General features: G+C 40.0%; 1 protein-coding gene across 12 annotated transcripts in view; it reads right to left on the bottom strand.

The window, feature by feature from the left end:
• The window catches only part of CACNA1D (calcium voltage-gated channel subunit alpha1 D), a 185,853-nt gene extending 172,925 nt beyond the window's left edge, over positions 1–12,928 (bottom strand). For 11 of the 12 annotated variants that reach the window (XM_067003174.1, XM_067003173.1, XM_067003179.1 and 8 more), the window contains exons 1-3: positions 12,745–12,928; positions 10,583–10,901; positions 8,030–8,135 (exon numbers count right to left, since the gene is read on the bottom strand). In XM_067003174.1, the coding sequence (XP_066859275.1) occupies positions 8,030–8,135; positions 10,583–10,901; positions 12,745–12,787 (468 nt within the window). In that variant the 5' untranslated portion in view covers positions 12,788–12,928. Of the gene's footprint in view, positions 1–8,029; positions 8,136–10,582; positions 10,902–11,640; positions 12,579–12,744 lie in introns of those variants that run through there. The other variant, XM_067003180.1, reaches the window with a different exon arrangement.
• Between the last annotated feature and the right edge of the window lie 6,791 nt (positions 12,929–19,719).

A 19,719-nucleotide genomic window follows, 5' to 3' on the forward strand; every position in this document is an offset into this window, starting at 1 on the left:
TCAAGTACAATTCAAGTCAGTACTAGAACACGTAGAAGCTTTCTGTTCTGTATTGCACTTCAAGAGTGATGGAAGCTGAGGTACTTCTAACGTCAGGAGACAGAACTTGCTCTGTTGGGCTAAATCAGGCCAGTCACAGACACTTTGTATCTTGAAGTATTCATCTTTGCTCTAGCAGTAGATCAGAACACAAACTGGAGTGAGCATCATTTAATAACTATATCTAGAAGTCTCTAGTAAGTTAAATATTGTACTTCAATACTGATTTTTCCATTTATTTTTTCTTCAGTCAGTGGCATCAAGAGATAGCATTCTCATCTTAAAAAGCAGAAGAACAAGATAGAAATAATTTTGTAGTTTTTTTTCTCTCAGCTTTTTCCTTTGCTATATCCCAAAGAAATAAATTATTGGAAGAGAAGCTACCTGAATTCGCAACTGTTGAGTCTTCTTGGGATGAAGCTAAGCATACAATTATTTCAATACCAAATTATGATGTATAACTTACTTTTGCCACACTCCATCTGTACATGTTTTAAAGGACTCTGAATGGAGAAGAAGAAAAAAAAAAAAAAAAAAAAGGAGTGGGACCCTAATAAAATCCATCAGAGTGAAAACTGCACTAGCAAAACTCTGATAAACATAATACAGCTTCGGGGTGTTCGCCACTCAGTTCCTAGGAAGGACTGCATTTTTCTGATTAGCTGAGTGGCATAAGATGCAATGTTGCTGGAGGCTGCTACACCACTGGAAAGCAACTGTAGCCACTGTCAGCCAATCCAGACAAGTGTAATGACTAAACGACTGAACCTTATTAGTGAACACTTCTTCTGTTTGTATTCTTACATTGGAAACAGCTTTCTTGTCATTATGCCATATGAATTTACAGCTTCAACTGACTCTGTGCACCTTTGCATCACTTGATCTTCTGCAAAATTTCACTGAAACCCAAAAGGATATCTCAGTACAATATACTTAAACGGGTAGTACTTGACGGCTTTGCATCACGTGAGAAAAAAGCATAACTAAAACAACTGGTCAAATGAATTTGTGAGCTGAACTGCTGTCCTCAATTAAGATATCAAATGTTAGCCTCTTAGAAAATACACAATAACCGTAGAAAGAATCAATTCTGGTCTTCTGCAAGCTCCTTGTCTAGCATCATCCCACCCGCTGTACCGTCCAACACTGTATTACACATTGTTTACCACATTAACAAATATCAAGGTTCAGATCTTTGATGATGACGTTATTATAACATAATAATATAAGCCTTCAAAACTGCAAGCAGCTCTCTACCCACATGAATAGTGACCACCCTGACAACAGGCAACAGTAACTGAGGAGTTAAACACTGTTTGAATTTTTAGCCATGCAAAAATAAAATTTATAAATTTTTAATATTTTTTAATATTATCACATACCTTTTAATAGTAATTAAAAAAAATACCACTTCAGAGCTCTGTAAGTATATCCATGCAAACAAATCAGTCTGCTCAATCTGCTCATCATTTCAGTTTTGTACTATCAACCACTACAGAACTATCTTATACTCCCTGCTAACCTTGAATACATAAATGATGCATCCTGTCCAGCTGTGTTGATTTCATTGAAAACTTAATTTTCATAGTTAAGTTTTGAACATAAATCTCAACTCTTTATTTAAAGCTTAGCTTCAAATGCTAAAAGCAAGTACCAAGATCTCTGAGAAGAATTGCACTGTTTAATCAAGGCATTCTTCAGAAATGGAAGTCTAAAAGCATTTTTCTTCAAAAAATAAGAAACAACATCAACATCAAGTTGCTAAATCAGCGCTACCAAGTGAATTGTATACAAGCAAGTACTAAGGGCATTCTCTCAACCTTCATCGAAAGGGGGGTGAGGGAGAGTATTTTAGTTGTAATCCATTAAATGTAGATTTTATTGCAGAGTATTGCACAATAACAAAAAAAAAAAAAAGACTAGCACTGAAAAACAAATCCATCCTAATTAATATTCTCCCACTATCTCAGTAAATTCACTTAAATTCACTTAACCTTTCTTTATGGCCCTGTCCTTCCAGATGGTCCACCAGAAGTGAAAGGTTTTGGTGCCTGACAGCAGGATAAGCAAATCTGAACTCATGAAAAATGAGTGATAAAGCATATTCAAGTAACCAACCCGGAAAATAGTTTGTAATTAAACCTCACCAGATTAGAAAATACATTATAGTTTATCTTAACAGATGCATGTGTCTTTTGAAGCAACCAGGGACTGGCTTTTCAAAGCCTCCCAGAACTTCTCCATTTCTGCTGAAATGAAGCAAGCAAACAGGTCTGTGACCAACGCTTCCAAAAGCCATGGAATCAAACTCTGTCAGATTTCAAGACACAGACAGAGAGACACAAAACAAAACAAAACAAAACAAAAAAAACCCACAGGTCTCAGCACATAACAAGATTTTCATGAGAAACACTTTTTATCAGACGTCCCTATTCTGCATAGTCTGGAGTTTTTAAAACAGCTTCTGTAAAGCAAATCTAAATAATATTTTGACTGCCTACTTGTGGCATGGCACTGGTACATAGCAACATGTAAAGATTCTCTACGTGTTCATTCATTAAGTACATTCCAGGATCATAATTTTCAGGGTTTCCTTTACTGTAACAACTATTGTCAAGGAATAAAACTATGGATTATAATTGTGTTAAATTTACATACTTGTAATTGTAGTAAATTAGTTTACTGTCTATGTAAACCATGTGAATTACTGTTTTTATAACCTCGGTGTGTTCATATTTTTTTCAGAGCATTTAAAAATCAACTTGTACTCTCACTATTCCAGTAGTTTGCAGGAGAAGTACAAACTTCTCCCACTCATATGTTTACTTTTAAACTTTAATGACAAAAATATTAATGTCAGACCTAACTACTTTCCCACCAACCGTTCAACTGTTACAGTATCTAATAAGACTAGCTGGTATATTTGGAAGGACACACATTTATATTTATTAGGCCCAGACTACACTTGAAAGTTTTGCAGGCATACCTTTATTATGCAAGGGGTAAGGGCAAAGGGGGAGGCAATAAAACCCCACAGCTCTTCCTGGAACAATTAAACTAACAAAACCATCATTTACCAGTGTGGTACTATTCTGTCTGAGAGACTGACTTTAGGCTATAATAGAAAAAGAACTTTCTGGTATATGCTCATCTCCCTAGGCATTTTGCCAGTGAAGCACTACCAGCAAATCTTTTTAAGGAGAGACAAGCCCTTAGTAGGAATTCCCCACAGGAACAAGCTTGCAACTTTGAACATGGAAAAAACACTATTTCAAATGGGAATGATTAAGTACATCTTTTGGGGGGCCTTCTGGTTTGGATAATTGGATGGTTAACTCCTGTGTTTTTTTTTTTTTTAAAAAAAAAAAAAAATATTTTTCCAATGTCATTAACTAAAACCTTTAAAACTAAATTGTGGATCTCCTTTTCCTACCCTTGCACACTGAACAGGCTTTTTTTTTTTTTTTTATCTGTGTTGAAGTAGCCAGATCCTCAGTTGTATCAGGCCATGCAAAAATAAAAGGTTAGCAGAGACTAGTCTGTTATTCCCAAACCGCTACAGACCCAAGTGACCCTTCTACCAGTTGGAAATTGCCAGTCATCTTGCTCACATCTTTCTTCCAGAAATGTCCCTTTTCCTGAGCCAGAGAATGAAGTAAAAGCTTTCTTCATTTACCATTAAAAATGGACTTGACACATAGCAACTCTTTACCAAGAATGATGAAGACCTCACTGTTGCATGCTACTAGCACAGTGCGGAGCCTAAGAAGTGGCTGCAGGACAAAGTGGGTGCAAAATTCTACCAATCTAGAATTTTTCATTTTACTTTGCAGGGGTGTACATTACAAAGCAAAAGAAAAGTTTTCGAAAAACTAGGATCTGCACTGATAACAAGTCAAACCAATCCATAACTATTTATTAATGCATACTATTGGAAGCTTGGGGCTGGCAGCAATAGAAGAAAATTGAAATGTGAAGATAGGTCTGAGTGGAGCATTTTTAAACGATCCCCTTGCCGAAGTGTCATCTAGTAAGGAATTCTTGCAGCTGTACAAAGGTTACTTGCCAATGCACAGTCTGAGCTAAAACACAACAGCTTTATTACTTATTTTGAGCAAAATAAGTCAGGCTGCTACAACAGTTACTTGGAGTTTTTTTTTTAAATGAGATGTCAGTGTAATCAAGGTACACAAAAAGAGACCCAAGCCTCAAAGCTCCCTCAGCTGAAAAACACATCAAATAAATACAAGCAGAAATCTTTCTAAAATACATCACAGAATATTTGTCAACTAAACAAGTTACTATTTACTGTGTGTTTAAAAATCAATGACATTCTACGCAAATATACTCAGATAAACTACATGTAGAGGATAACTAGGTGCAAGATAGAATCCCAAAACCTTGTCAATGGGTGGATTAGTCAATCATGTGGCCTGAGGACTGAATGAGTCATGGGGTTGCTAATGAGATAAGGATAGGAAGCCTGACACCTTATGTCAGGAGTTCAACTGGTTCTTCTCAGAACACTCTCCTGCTGTGACCTAGATTGAAGGCACAAGTAACAGCGCAGGGACACCGGCTTTCCTATTGGAGGTCACTGAAAGATTCACCTAAATCTACTTACAGAGGAAATGTTTGCCTGAAAGACAGAATACAAAAGTAGCTTTCTGTAGCAGGGTCACCCCCGCCAAGGCTCTCCCAGTCCCAGCTGCCTTGAAAAGTTTGGAGAAAGAAAAGGAGGTGTTGTGCGCCATCAGCTCACCAGCCCTGTAAGCACAGGCTGGAGAGACCTTTTAATGCAAAACTTCACCTTTCAAGAGAGTTCCCCATTGACAACCATAAACAGAAACAAGGCTGAAGAACCCTGTTATCAGGGGCACAGAGTCTTCAGTTCTCATTAGGGTCCCTCGTGGTGACCTTGAAGGCTCCCGTTAGCCCCTCGTGTACATGACTTCGCACTTGCCAGTTTGCTGTGATATATGCAAGTCCCTCAAAATGGGAGCCTTGAATCTCTTCAAGTAGAACAGTCTCACCAGTGAAAACTCTCGGAGTCTAGACACAAGAGATGCAATACATCCAAAGCAAACAAACTTCAGTGCTCTATTTTTCATAGACTCAGCATGGACGCCTTACTGTTCACGCTTAAGAAAAAAAAAAAAAAAAAGAAAAAAAAACACCAAAGATGTCTTGATCACGGGAGAAATCCCTACCTGTGCTGTGCCAGTCTGCCTGCACACTGCAGAGTAAAATCCGGTGCTAGTCTAACCCATGGGAAAGTAAGTAGGAGGCAACGCACAAGGCAGTCTGAGAGAACAGAACATGGTACAGCAGGATGATACAAGAAAAAGATGAGGTGGGAGAGTGAGATAGAGCAAAGCATGCTGCAGAAGAGGACAAGTGGAAGACTAAACACAGAAGGAAGCCAGAGGGCAGAGAAAAAAGTTAATGAGAAACAGAAATAAGCAGAAAGTTGAAGACAAAAGACATGAAAATAACACAGATGAGGAAAAAAAAGCAGAAAAGGCAGAAATAGAAGAAATATACAGGAAATTCATCCTGCCAGAAACAGCTTCTTATCAAGTGCAGACAAGAGACACTGCCAAAAGAAGAGCTGAATCAAGCATGAAAAGTTCGGATCACCTGAAACTTCAAGGCAGATCAAAAAAACTACATTAAACTCTGAATGAAATAGTGGGCTTAGGAGGATTCAGCCCAGAGTATACTGGCCCTATCCTCCTGCTGCAGCAAAAGAAAGACTTTCCTGGATCAATAATAGTTTCTCCAATCTACTTGCAGAAGAACTGTACCAACTTGTGAAAACGTCAGTTGGTCAGTGCTTAGTCAGTTAAGTAGAATAAGGGATCAAGTTCAATAATTCTTGGAAGTTCATTAGTCTGTATAGTACTCTATTCAGAACAGACCATCATAACAGAACTGCTCCATTCAAGGAATAGAAGATCTATTTCTCCTGTCTCTCCCAGAACACAGAAGAAACATGTCAAACTGCTTTCTAGATACACGTTCCCACAGAACACAGAACTGTAACACCAGTAAGTGGTCAAGCACAGTCCATTCAGAACATAACTCCACATTTCTGATCCACATGCATCAGGAAATATGCTCAAACCAGTTCCCAATTAAGCTTGAAGATTTCTAAGTTATCTTATACAATAGTGCTTCACATCATACTTGAATCCAAAGTACCGGCTTAACAAAGGAAGTTGGGCTACATTAGGAAAAATGTCAGCAAAATATCTGAGAAAGGTACAAGGACACAGATCAACAGTTAGTGCACTTCATGATGTATAACCCTAGTCATAAGGAAAGACAACACTGCTCCTGCCAGAGCAATTTATTCTATTACATCAGGTAGACAGGATGTGCCAGTACATTCCCTTATCTGTCTCAAGTCTGCCCCAGCACATGGCAGTACTTGAGCAAGCCTAGTGGAATTACTCAAAATTAACAAGAGGCAAATTTAAATGGCCAAATTCTAAACTGTATGTACATTTAGAGGTGTTCAAGACCTCTTTTTCTAAAATGGATAGGGAACTCTTACTAATAAATAAATAAATAAATAAATAAATAAAGGTAATGTATTTTTGCTTAGACCAACCAGTTCACATTAGTTAAAATAACATCGGGGACAAAAACGTCCATTGCTTTCTAAACGCTAACACATTGCAGAATTAGGTCAGATACCAGCCTAACAAAACTAATGCTAAAAACATTTATTTCAAAATGATTAGCCTCTAACACAAGTAATTATTTTACCCCTTTCATGTAATGCTTTATGAACGTTGTTATTACCAAATCTCTTGTTGGATTGACAGCTATTGAGATCTGTGCACTCAGTTTCTCACAGAGGGGGGAAAAAGAAGAGAGATAAGACTGTTGGCTGGCTAGATACACAGCTGCATAAGTAATTCTTTACATTGACCTGAATTATTCTGCCTTTCACTAGTATTTTTTTTGTCATCCATATATGCTTCATCTTGATGAACAAAAATATATTAAACGGGTCATATGAATAGAATGTGGTTGGTTTTTTTTCCCCCTGAAAGTAATTAATCTTACACACCACACAATGCACAAACATCTCCATAAATAGAAAGCCTCATATCAACCTAAATTTTCCATCCAAAGTAGTCCAAAATTACCTACTTACTGATCTGGCATCCAATTTTTGTTCTGAAGACACCCTCCCAACTGCTGCTCAAAAAAGAATAAGTCACATAGGTTTTCAGAACTCAAAGGACTACTGAGGTCTAGTAACTATTTCAAAATGTCTTTTAATGTAAATGATGAAACTAATGTAAATTCAAATCACCTTTGAGAGTGATAGCCTCCCTAAGCATTAATAAAATAGCAACTAAAAGGAAAATATTTTTCATGATATTTTCAAGTACAACACAGGTATACTATTTTTAATGGAAGAAATACAGCTCTACAAAGTACTGCAATATCATCCTTTTTAAAAAAACACTTAGAAGTAACTGCATTTAAAATTCACATTGATATTCTTATCACTTCAAAATGTATTGCTGTAAAGTTTCCCACCATTCTCTTCTCAACTAATAATATATACAGCTAAATAACACCATTAAAAATTGAAAATAGATTAGACAAGTATACTAGGAAAGACAGTAAAACTTCAGAAGGGCTGAAAAAGGCATGTCTAAAACAATAGAAATTTAAATCAAGGTTTTTAATACCATACCTATATACACACACAGCATAACATTAATTTACTTTCTCTTCCAAATAATTTTACTGCTGAAAAATATCTGTTTTTAAACATATGACATAAGGGAACACATTAAAAATAAAACAATTCCACATTCTGAATATATTTTATTCCAAAGTATCACTGCATACCATTTTTTTGACTGAAATTGTTACACTTAATATGGTCTTAAACACTAGCAGCTAATCTTGACCATCAAGATAAAAGAACATCATTATAAAATAAAAATTCAAGAGTACTTACCAAATTATGATTAGTTGAATTAGAATCATCTTCTGGGAATGGAATGTAAACAGCTAAGGCCACACAATTGGCAAAAATAGACAGTAGTATAAATATGTCAAATGGTCTGGAAAATCCTGTTAAGGAATCCATGAATTCTAAGTGCCTACTAACTTTTAAGCCTAGCTCTTCTTTCAGTTCTAACACTCAAACAGGTCTTAGGTCTCAAGCAATCTTTTGACTGATAACTGTGACAAACACTCGATCACCTCCAGCTATATCACTACACCGTATTATTTTGCATCACACTAATGTTTCAACGTGCTGCTCTTTTCTGCAAAGGGGAGAAGACTATTACTGTTGCTGCCACAGAGCGCTTTTTATTAAGTTCTAGAGATTAATTTAATTACATACTCTTAAATCAATATGCAGGTTAACATGATAGATAAGGAATAATTATGGAGCTGTTCTGTCTTCATATGCTCACATTAAGTCTCATTAACAAACAGAAATGTATTTATCCAAAGGAAGAAAATCATTTGGTATCTATTTCATAGTAAGACGAGAATGATTCCCAACAAATCACAACTGTTCTCTTGTAGAGAGCTAGAATGTTGTGTAAAGCACACAGAAAACTCTGAGCCCCTTTCAGCTGTCTTGGACAGCTGAACACCTGAACAGTTTTGCTTTGGCCAGAACCGATGAAAGGTTAGGTGAGTAGACTGGCTAAGAGAATATCATTGCTGGCTTGGCAGCCATACATACTGGGAGGCTTTAGGCTTTCACACGGGATGGCAGGAACTACAGCTACACTTTTAACACCATGTCTAGATGAATACAGTTGAAATCTGCAGATATTTTTCCTCCAGGAAAAGAAAGATATTTCTTAAAATTCAGCCTTATGAAGTTTATCCTCCAGCTTATCATCAATTTGCCTTTCACTGAGTAATATTTAATTATCTTCTTCTAACTAAAAATATGGAGGTACTCAGATGAAACTACCTTTGGAAGTTTGGAAACGAAGTATTTGGGGCTTGACTTTTTTCCCCCCTCAATTCAGTGCACAGTTTCCTCATATATGTCCATAAAATTTCCATAAAAGATTGAGCAAAGAGCACTGAATATAATCTTTGTTTCCTCAAAAACAATTTTGTAAATTTAGAATAGACTTTTTATGACAAAAACACCTATTAATCTCACGTACCCATTAAGATCTTGTAAATTTCGTTTGTTGTCATCTCAGTTTGTAACCTCAAGGGCTGAGTTTACCTTCACAAAAGCCCATCAACATCAACAGTCATTACAAAATAAAGTTAGAATACACATCTCAACAAGCAGTGTTCTCCAGACTGAAGTGGACAATACCAGCGCAAGACTGACAAGCTTGTTTTATGATACAGTGCTAGCGGGGCAAATTCTGCCCTGAGTTATTCCACTCTAGACCCATAGTAATTTCATTTCACTGACCTTAGCCAAGGAGATGCCAATTTACTGAAATTAGTTGGACTTCTACCAGTTTAAATGAAAGTGGAATCTGTTTCACTATCTTTAATTAAGTTCAAAGAATTGGAAAAAAAAAAACAAGCCCTATAAATGAGGAATATTTCCTACTGAAAGTGGTTGGGTGCGCTGCTTAAAATAACAAAATTAATTTTACTTTGTTAGTCTACTCTCCTGAACAGCTGTCTCCTGCTACAGGGATATTGCCACAACTAACAGGCAAGTGTTTTTCTCCTTGTACTTCAACAAAGCTTCATTCTCTATTTCAAAATTTTTCTTGAGAATTAAACAATATACCAAATCTACATGCTCTTTGTTCTTCCAAAGAAATCCACATTCTTCCAAATCAGAACCACTGAACAGAAGATAAAGCAATCTTTCCAAGCACTCACATCATCATGAGCACAGGCCAGTATACCTGATCTTGAATCTACAGCTGGACGAGCTTCCAAATGTTTGGTGGCAGACATATGTTGTAAATCTTCAGGCATTCGTATGTAATTACAGTGAATCTGTACTTTAGCTGAAAGCCTTCCTCACATTTAGCAATTGGAAAACATAATTTTGAAATAACTTCTACATTCATTCTACATCTACATACATTAGCCCTAACACCTCATCACTATATAGAAGATAAGGGTTTGATATCTTAGGTCAAAGGTCATCTCCCAGTTAAAACCATTAGATGCACTCCTGTCTATTCAGCCTTATTTGAAAAAGCAATGAATTAAATATAGAGATTTGCTGGAATATAACGTAGGCTTGCAAATGCAAAAAGTTAAGGTCAGAACATGTTCCCCTCTCCCCCTAAGAACAAATGAACAGCTATGAGCTCTTCCCTGTCTTACTTTAATGAAACAATACTCTACATAATTATGACACAGATTAAGAGGCTATTATTAACAGCAATTTACACAAAATTAACTACCATTAACATTAATGAGAGTTACCCACACACAGTTAAGTGAACTAACGCATTAGCTGTGACACTATCAGACACGGCAATACAATTCCTTTGATCTATCTGGAAAACTCAAGGAACAGATGGTAAAATGAAACTGCATCAAAGGATACTTCCATTCTACTAGACTGATGCAGGCTCTTCGTATTGGGTTGTTGAGGGATAAACAGAAAAGGGCACGGGGTGGCCGACTATTAGACGTATTACCCTGTTTTTTGCTCTTGGCGTATTGCTGGCGTTTTCTTTGGGACAGAGATCCTACAGGCTGGGTTGTGGTGGTACTCATATTTTGGGCAGCCTTTGCTTGCCTAGCAGCATCAATTGCAGCTTGCCAAGACAGAACAGTTTGCTTGGATGGTGCTGAACTGTTTGACTGAGTAGTTGGTCCGTCACCAGGGAGAGGAATTCTGGTGCTACTTGCATAGTTCGCCTCTGTGAAAGAAAAGGAAAAAAAAGTACTTGTTTATAACTTTTTATGCTAGAATGTGTCACAGTGTTTTTGATGAAAAGATTATTTTAAGACCTCTTGCTGGTGTGATGCTTATATTACGTATACTATAGAGCATGAGCACATGTGTATGTATGTATGTGTACATATATACATGATTGAATATACAGGTATGAGTGTATATATGTGATTCAACAGTAGCCAAAAGGTCTCAGGAACCAGTATTAATTTCAAGTTTAACCTAAGTGTCAAGGCAAGTGCTACGCAAGCACTTCACATTTTGATTGTTTTTTTTGTTTTTTTTTTTTTTCCTTCACAAACCGGATGGCAGCTCTTCTGTCAGCACAATAATGCAATAAAACATACCTCCTCCTAACGACCAACTGGGCTGTGGTGCCTCAGCATTTACTATTTCCTCACCTCATCCTGGTCAAAGGAGTAGTCGTTTAATCCTTGCACATTTTTCGATTGAGAACAACCAAGTGTACACCTCTTCCCCCAAAACAAAAACCCCAGAAGTCCTGGAAGCAAGTTAAATTTCACACTGTTCCGTATTCTCAAATAAAAATGCCTCCCACACAGGAAAACATAATATTGTCTGGTGGTAAATATGTTCATAAAGCCCTGCTATCTTGCACGCCAGAAATTACACCCGTCAAACTACTGTAAAGGAATTTTATTTTATTTCTGCTTTTTCACAAGGTGTCACAAAATAAATCGCACCTTCTAAATAATATTTTAAGGTCTTTTTTTATCCCGGATGACAGCAAAGCAGGCAAAACACCACCTCCTCGCACAGCTCTTTCCTCGCGAGCTCCCTGACTAGAGCAGCAGAGCCTCCTCCTACATGCACCTGTAGGAAGGAGACGCTCCTAAGTCAAACCCAAAACTTGAAGATGCCTGGGTGGGGAAAAAAATGGAGGAACGGCACAGCATACGCGCAGGGAACCGGGGCTGACAGGCGGAACGGCAGCGAAACGCATCCAGCTACCCGGGCAGGAGGGGAAAACACCTCCCCAGCGACTGCCGCTCGCCGAGCAGCGGAGCCTCGGGGCTCGTCAGCCCAGCCCTCCGGTCACCTCCCGTCGCCTCCCCGGCGGGGGCAGCGCAGACCGGGGCCGCCTCAGCCCCTCACGCGCCGCCGGTCCCAGGCTCGGCCTCGGCCGCCGCCGCCGCCGCCTGCGTGAGGGGCGGCCGCGGGGGGCGCGCTAAGATGGCTCCCGGCCGGAGCTCACCCGGCGGCAGCGGGGCAGAGCTGCCCGCCCGCACCTGGGGCTGCCCGGGGGCAGCGCGGCTTCTCGGGGGCGGCGGTGTCAATCGCGGCGTTTTTCACTGGATTCCTTTTTTTTTTTTTTTAAAAGCGACGGCACAGACATCTCTCCCCGCCTGCCTCCCGGGATGCTACGAAACGTGGCTCGGCGCAAATAACCCCCCGATCCGCGCAGCCATCCCTCGGGTTCTTCAACACGAGAGGAACAAAGCCCGAGCGCACCGTGCCCCCCGTGCCCCGCTGCATCCCTCCCACCTCCAAATTACTGCCCCTGGGAGGGGGGCTTAAACCTTAAACCCAGCTGCGGGGGACGTGGCGGAGCCCCCAGCAGTCGCGTCTCCCCGAGCCCCGACGGCACCCCGATCCCTCCTGTCTTCGCCCCCTGCCCCCACCCCCCCCCGGCTCCCGGTCGCCTCCCCACCCCAAACCTGCCCCATCCTCACCCCTCCCCTCCCTCCCTAATCCCCGTCTCCCAAATCCCTCATAAATCCTCCCCCGCTGCCCCCCCTCCCCTCAGCCCCGGGCATGCTGCTGCCGCTGCCCTTGCTGGCTCTTACCTTCTGGGTGCTGCTCCGGCTGCTGCTGCTGGTGGTGGTGCATTATTCTCAGTTTCTCCAGCGTATGAGAGGAAAAAGAAAAAAAAAAAGAAAAAAAAAAAAGGGCCGAGATGCCCCCCACCCACCCCGAGCCAGGTGTGCGCTGCCCCTGCGCTCCCGCTACCCGACCCCCATGGTAGTGACTAGCGACGCGCGAGGGGCTGCTCCTCCTCCTGCTGCTGCTGCCGCCGCTTCTTCGCCGCTGCCAAATCCCTCAGAGTTTGGGCCAACATGACACTCACATCCGGGTGACACGGGATCTCTCCATCCCTAGCAACCCGGCTGCTGCCGCCGCCAGCTCCTCAGTCCCCCTCCTGCCGCCGCCGCCTGCTCCCCGGTCCCCCTCCTCCCGGTGCCGCTCCTCCTCAGCGCCCTCCCGCCGCCACCACGCCGTTAACTCCCTCGCTGCTGCCGCCGCCGCCGCCACCTGCTGCTCCCTGGGCCGGGCCGGGCCGAGCGGGGGCGCGGAGCTGCTCTTTAATCTCCCGGAGCTCCGGCACGGCGAACAGAGCCGCCGCCGCCGCCTCAAGCCGGCCGCGATCTCGCCTCACCTGCTTGCCGCCCCTCAGCCCTCCCTCAGGCGCCCCGCCGCCATCTCGGCCCCCGGCCGGGCGGCAGGGGCCGGGGGAGCCGCCCGGGACGGCCCCGCACAGCGGTGTCGCCCCCTCCGTGTCCCTGCACCGCCGGGCCCCTCAGCTCCGCTCGGGCTGGTCAACCTGTTGAAGCGTCTCCCAGCCGACCCCGACCATTTCAGATCATTCCCTGAACACTTCCAATAAATCTTTTTGAAAATATTTCGTTTTCGGCGTCAGCTTTCAGTAGAAAAAGACAAAGCCTGTAATTTCGTTTTTGTTTTATTGGTCTCGAAGCGCAGAAGCCCTGCGTGCTGGTGCGCAGGACTGGAGCAGCCAGAGATGTGGTACGAAGAAGTCGTGCCAACGAGGGCAGCTGCCCTCAGTTACTGAAGGAAGGGACTTCAGCCACTGGGAAAAGTAATTAACGAAACAGGTAAGAACTATACACATTCAAAACTAAATTAATACTTGAAAGCTAAACTTGGACTTCTCTGCAGTTAATGCTTTCTGATTTGTTAAGTGTATTTCAAATTTTTTTTCCAAACCATCATCAAACACAATGGCTTTGAACCTTTGGCAAATGTGTTTTCTGTTAAGAAAACATTTCAGCAAAACTACCACTAGCCCTTTTTCTTCTACCACTTTATCTATGTCCCTATCCTCTCTTCTAGCTATCCTTCATCCACAATTAGTTTCATCTAATTAATAAGAAGCAAAAACTACACACCAGAATTAGAAGAAGAGCAATAAAACCTTGGCTTTGCAGGCATGTTTTATAAGAAGTTCTGCTTGGTGGAGTCTATCCCCTTTGGTGTTATCTTTGTGAGTTAAAATTAATATTAAAAAAATAATACCAAAATTTATTCAGGAGTACCCACAGACAAGTCCTCCAACAAGAAGAAATCTTCCACCTCCCTGCCACTTCCTAGCCTCTGTCCAAGGATTTCCCTTTTTCTGACCTTACTGATCTGATTCATCAGCCAATCTGCTGCTTGGGAGGTTGGTTTAGGCAGGAAGGTACCACTGCCGGTTAAGAGGCTTGTATTATTAGAGCACATGTTTCCTGATGAAAACTTAGCAGTCTATGTACCTGGGTTACTGCCTTAAAGATCCATAAAAGTCAGGGCAATGTTTGGTCTTGACAGTCAGGTATTTAGGTGGCAAAGATGCTTGGTGCATCTTCAAAAGCACCTAACTAAAGAAGGGTAGCCTAACAAGCACTGGAAGCAGGCACCTAAATCACTTACAGGAAACGAGGTGCCCAACCTGCTTAGTTGCTTAGTACTTTTACAAGTCTAGATTCAGGTATCTCACTCTTTTTTTTTTTTTTTTTTGAATAAGGCTTATGAAGCTCAGCACTGAGATGCTATTAACAAATTCATAACTAATAAGGCCTGGATCTAACATACGCAAAAAGCATCCTAAAGAAAAAGGCTGCCTCCTTTGCAGAAGTCCATGAAACTCCTGGCTTTTGGCCTTGCCAGTGCTGCTTTTCTAATCCCCAGTCCTCCTGATGATGCGTAGCACTATGTAGTGGAAGCTGCCAAATACTCCCCAAAAATAAACTTTGTGAGCCTCCCAGTGAAATGAAGAAACCTTGCTTCCTAGTTGGTCCAAAACCATAAGCATATATTTCTGTTTATTTCAAAGCTGTCTGGCATTTTTTTGCCAAATCAAATTATCAACTATATTTTTGAAATCAAAATTACAGTTACAAAAAAGAAATGCAAGTCCTTTTAGAGTTTCAAGAAAGTATTCAAGAATGCTGATACTGTTTAGTCACAAAAGTGCTAATTACTGAAGCCATTAATTATCTAAACAGCTATTTGCCCTCTTCTTCTAGAAACTAGTGTCTAATCATTTCACTAACATTGCTTCACTTTTATGTCACTTAGATATTAGTTACTCATTCCTGAATGAAATGGCTGGCGTTATATTCATGCTTTAGAATGTGTACCAGCTACCATAATAAGTGATGAGACTTTGAATGAAAACAACCCATATTCAGAGAAAAAATATGGATGAATGTCCTCATCTGTCATATGCTCGACGCTATACCATTGTCAGTGTACTTTCTTTATATGTTAAGTAACAGGGTGGGAAATGGATATGGTCACTATTACCATTTATTTGTTGCAGTGTTGCCACTCACTTATTATCGTTTTCCCCTTGGTAACATTCATTGCTTTTCAGGGGCTTGTTCTCTGTAAAGGAAAGAGGTAACCAAAGAAGCATCCTCTTAAGCACATCTTAGAAGCACAAGGAAGTCCATTAAGAATTCAAGAGTGATGTGTTCAAGGCTAAACCCACTTAAGCAAAACCTCGGCCACCTATGAACTTGTGGAGCAGTGCGCAGCAAAACTGCGCAGCCGTTCATTGCAGGAAGAAGGAACAGGTCCTGTTGTAATACAGTTGCAAGTGTGGGAGGCAGTCACGTAACAAATACATAATTTTATAAAATGTGAAGCAGCAGAACTAGCCTAGTCCATTAACAAGCAGGCAATTCTCACTCGTGCGTTAATCCATTATTCTATTAGTTCAGCTGAAGTTATTATTATACATACATACACTAACCTATCACTACCCTTACACACAGAAGGAATATTTTAATGAAATATGGCCATGCTGAGAGCAAGGATTTGCAGAATTCATTCTCATCCACATTATGTATTTCTGTCTAACTTTGCATACACTTTCATATGCATTCACTTTTTCTTTTTGCCTGAAGACTTCTATTTTCATTCTTCTCGCCTGAAGGATGATAGAGCTACAGTTTGAGTTTGAAGATGTTTTTCAAATTTTTATCTAAAAATGATCATAATGAAACTTAAGGATGTCCTTATATTGCCTGTCAGATCAGTGAATATCATCTTTCTGATGTCAGTACAAGTAACAAGTAAGAGCTAAAGCACTTAAAATAGCACTTTGTTATTATGAGTGTAGTTTATGCGGAAAACTATAGAAAGCACATGCTTCTAAAAGCCTACTAACTGAGATCTCAAAAATAGACAAAAATGTGCATGTATGGATTTTAAAATATAAGAATCCACTACAGAATAAAGATGATGAGGAGAAGGAGTAACTATCCATTTTATTGACCTTATCCATACTCTAGATTTAATATGTAAAATATCTTCCACATGGAAACAGCACCAAATTTTGATTTGCCCTCTACAAAATAGGCTTTTACATCTTCACATAATAGTTTTTTATTAATGTGGGTGAGGAGAATATCCTAATATGAAGTATAATTCTGATTTTCTTTTCTCCTATTTAGAATGTGACAAAAAATAATTCAAGATATAAAAAACCTACCACACTGAAGCCTTACCATTTCCATATAAGCTTACCAAAAATACAAATTTTTGAAAGCAAAATGTAAATGAAGCGAGTTACACTAATTCTGTCTAGCGGGAGATCTAGCTGTACATTTAGTGAAAAGAAATATCACTGTGAAAACTTGTAAACAAATAGGGAGGACAGGAAAGAGGAAAGGCAAGGGGTTGCACAGACAATGCTCTTTTCATTTGTTTGGCTGAACAACAGCCTCAAGTATGTCTCATTGCCTGTGAATTAAAGAAATGGCTGGTGGTCTCTATTAATGCTTACCAACTCAACAAAATTAATTTTTCCCATCCTTTCACAAAACATCATATAATGATACCCAGATACTAAGGGAGAACTGCAAACTTGATTTTGAACGAAACAATCCATGAATATGTCTCCGAAACTATATTTTTCCTTTTTGCTATATGCAAGTAAAAAGTGTAGTATGCTCTGAACATATTCAGGATCTGTTAAATTTAAAATCCAGTTGGACTTTTTCAAAACAAATTACTAAGAATGTAATGAAATGAGTTTTTCTGACTAATTAGATTCTTTGGCTTTCTGTGGCTTCAATTAGGACGCAATTACTCAACACAGTTTATGTTCCTCCATCAGTTCTCTCTCTTAGCTCTAGCTCTTCTTTTTCACTATTTTAGGGTTTACCATATCTCTACACTAACTTGCTTTGAATATTTGACCAGAAATAAACCCTCTTTGAAGTTACCCCATATTCTGTTATTCCTTATCTGGAAGCTTCATTTCCTAATAGTCTTCTTTCTCATCTTCTCTCTCTTCTCTTCTTATCTACTGTCATGGATTCTCTTCACATTTTTCTCCAGTGATTCCCCATTACTACTAAATATTTTCCACCCTGTGTGTTATCCACCTTTCAGAACGCTTACATTCCTATGCCAGTCCTGGACATTTGAGGCCCAGGTGAATTTGCTTTGGTGGGCATTAGACCAGGTTCCTAGCCAGAAATTATTTCCACCTGTATCACTGTGCTAGAAAGGTGAACTGAAGTGGTGACAGCAAGACTACATCACCTTAAATTTAGAGTATCCATATTTAGGGTAGAAAATATTTAAACTGTTGACTGCATGAACACATTTCAAACTGTCATTTAAGTAGATTCAGAATTTTCTCAGAAGAGTTTCATCTCTATTTTTAGTGCTCAGTAGAATGATGATTTCACAGATGGGCAACATAGCCAGCTACCAAAAAAATTCCACTACACATAATTGTGCTTGAAAATGTCACAGCAAAATGGACGGATGACTCACAGTATCAGCACATGTGCCTCATGCAAACAAATAACTTTTATAAATACAAGCCACACTCCAGCTTCTGCAGGATATTCTGGCAGTGGCTTGTGATGGCGCTTGAAAACCCCACTCTGGAGGCTGGAAGACTGCTAAAAACCGCACGGGTTTTAGACAGAAGCAAGCGTGTCTGAGTGGGGGTTCTCCCACGGCTGCTGCAGGAGACAAGAGCTAGGCAGCAGCAGCCCTCGGCAGGAGCTGGGGAGGGAGCGGGAGAGGAGGAGGCCTGACAGCCTCTGGTGGGAATCCCGGCCTCGGGAGCCTCTCCCATGGCACCCCACGGGAGGCACCGAGGCACTGCCCCAATGCGCTCCACGCCGAGCCCAGCCCAAACGAAGACTTTTGGGCACAATTCCTTGCCCGTCGTACAAAGTCCTTTTGTTTTCTCCTAGGAAAGCACAAAAACGTCCTTTCAAATGTAAACTTACTTTGCGCTTTTAAAACAACTTTTTCTGCTGTGGGGTCTGAGAGCAGGACAAGTAAAATTCATTAGCTCTGCATTAAATATTAAGAAACTGACACTTACAGAGGTCAGGGAAGAAGTGAAAATTCATGTTTCTTAACACACAGCAGAGTACAGAGTGAAATCAAATTCTCAGATCTACCAGTCCCTCCTTCACATGCTAAACACAACACATTACCTGTTTGTTCGTTGTCTTTTTTTCAAAAAAAAGCAAAATGTTCTTTTCTCACCAGATACAGGAAAAATGAACTTCGCAAACTTCTCTGCAGAATTTTTCCCAAACAGATTTTTTAAATGACTTTCAAAGACATTCCTTGTAAAAAGCATCTCTTGAAGAAGGCAACAGCTGCACGGTTGAGTACACCAAGGTCAAAATATGTCCTACTTCATTCTGTGGCTGCATCATGACACAGTTTCACATGATCTGTTCTTCCTTTTACAGGAATACACACCACGTAGTGTGTGAGACACCTTACACTTAAAGCATGAAACTGACAGTAAATATTTATATTTATCTTTCATCAGATTAATTAATTTATGTATCCAGCAATGGATAAAACACTAAATGTATTCCAAACTTATTTTGCTGGAAGACAAAATTCTACTGTAGCAAAGGCATGCCAGATTTGCCCATAGACATTTCACAATAAGTAAGGTTAGCAGTAACCACAAGCAAAAGTTTTTTAGTATGCAGGAGCTACCAACGCCTGTAAAAAGAAAGATTTCTGTCTGTGCTAATTGATACCTGCTGGAGGAAATGTACTCCTATCTCTTTGTTGGTGTTGGCACCCCACACTGAAAGAGGAACTACAGATAATAAGAAAATCACAGCTCTAGAAAATGAGGGAGGAGTCAGAGTAATTGCATTAGAAAGGGAAAAATAAAATAAAATAAAATAAAATAAAATAAAATAAAATAAAATAAAATAAAATAAAATAAAATAAAATAAAATAAAATAAAATAAAATAAAATAAAATAAAATAAAATAAATAAAATGCCACTGAAGAAAAAGCAAGATTTTCAGATTTGGAGCAAGATTTTAAGGTCTTTTTTTTATAATTTGACACTCTTACAAGCAGATCCATTGAGATGCATTACTCATGGAAGTAAAGGATTGCCATTATTAAATGCTTTAGGAAGTGTGGTATAATCTCAGCAGCAGATGATATGACAATCCCTTTTAAAGTGCCTCGCTAGGTAGAATGGAGACTCATGTAAAGATCCTGTATTTGGCTTTAACATGAACATC

Source organism: Anser cygnoides, chromosome 10 (genome assembly GCF_040182565.1).
Source record: "Anser cygnoides isolate HZ-2024a breed goose chromosome 10, Taihu_goose_T2T_genome, whole genome shotgun sequence".
In the NCBI taxonomy this organism is placed as follows: Eukaryota; Metazoa; Chordata; class Aves; order Anseriformes; family Anatidae; genus Anser; species Anser cygnoides.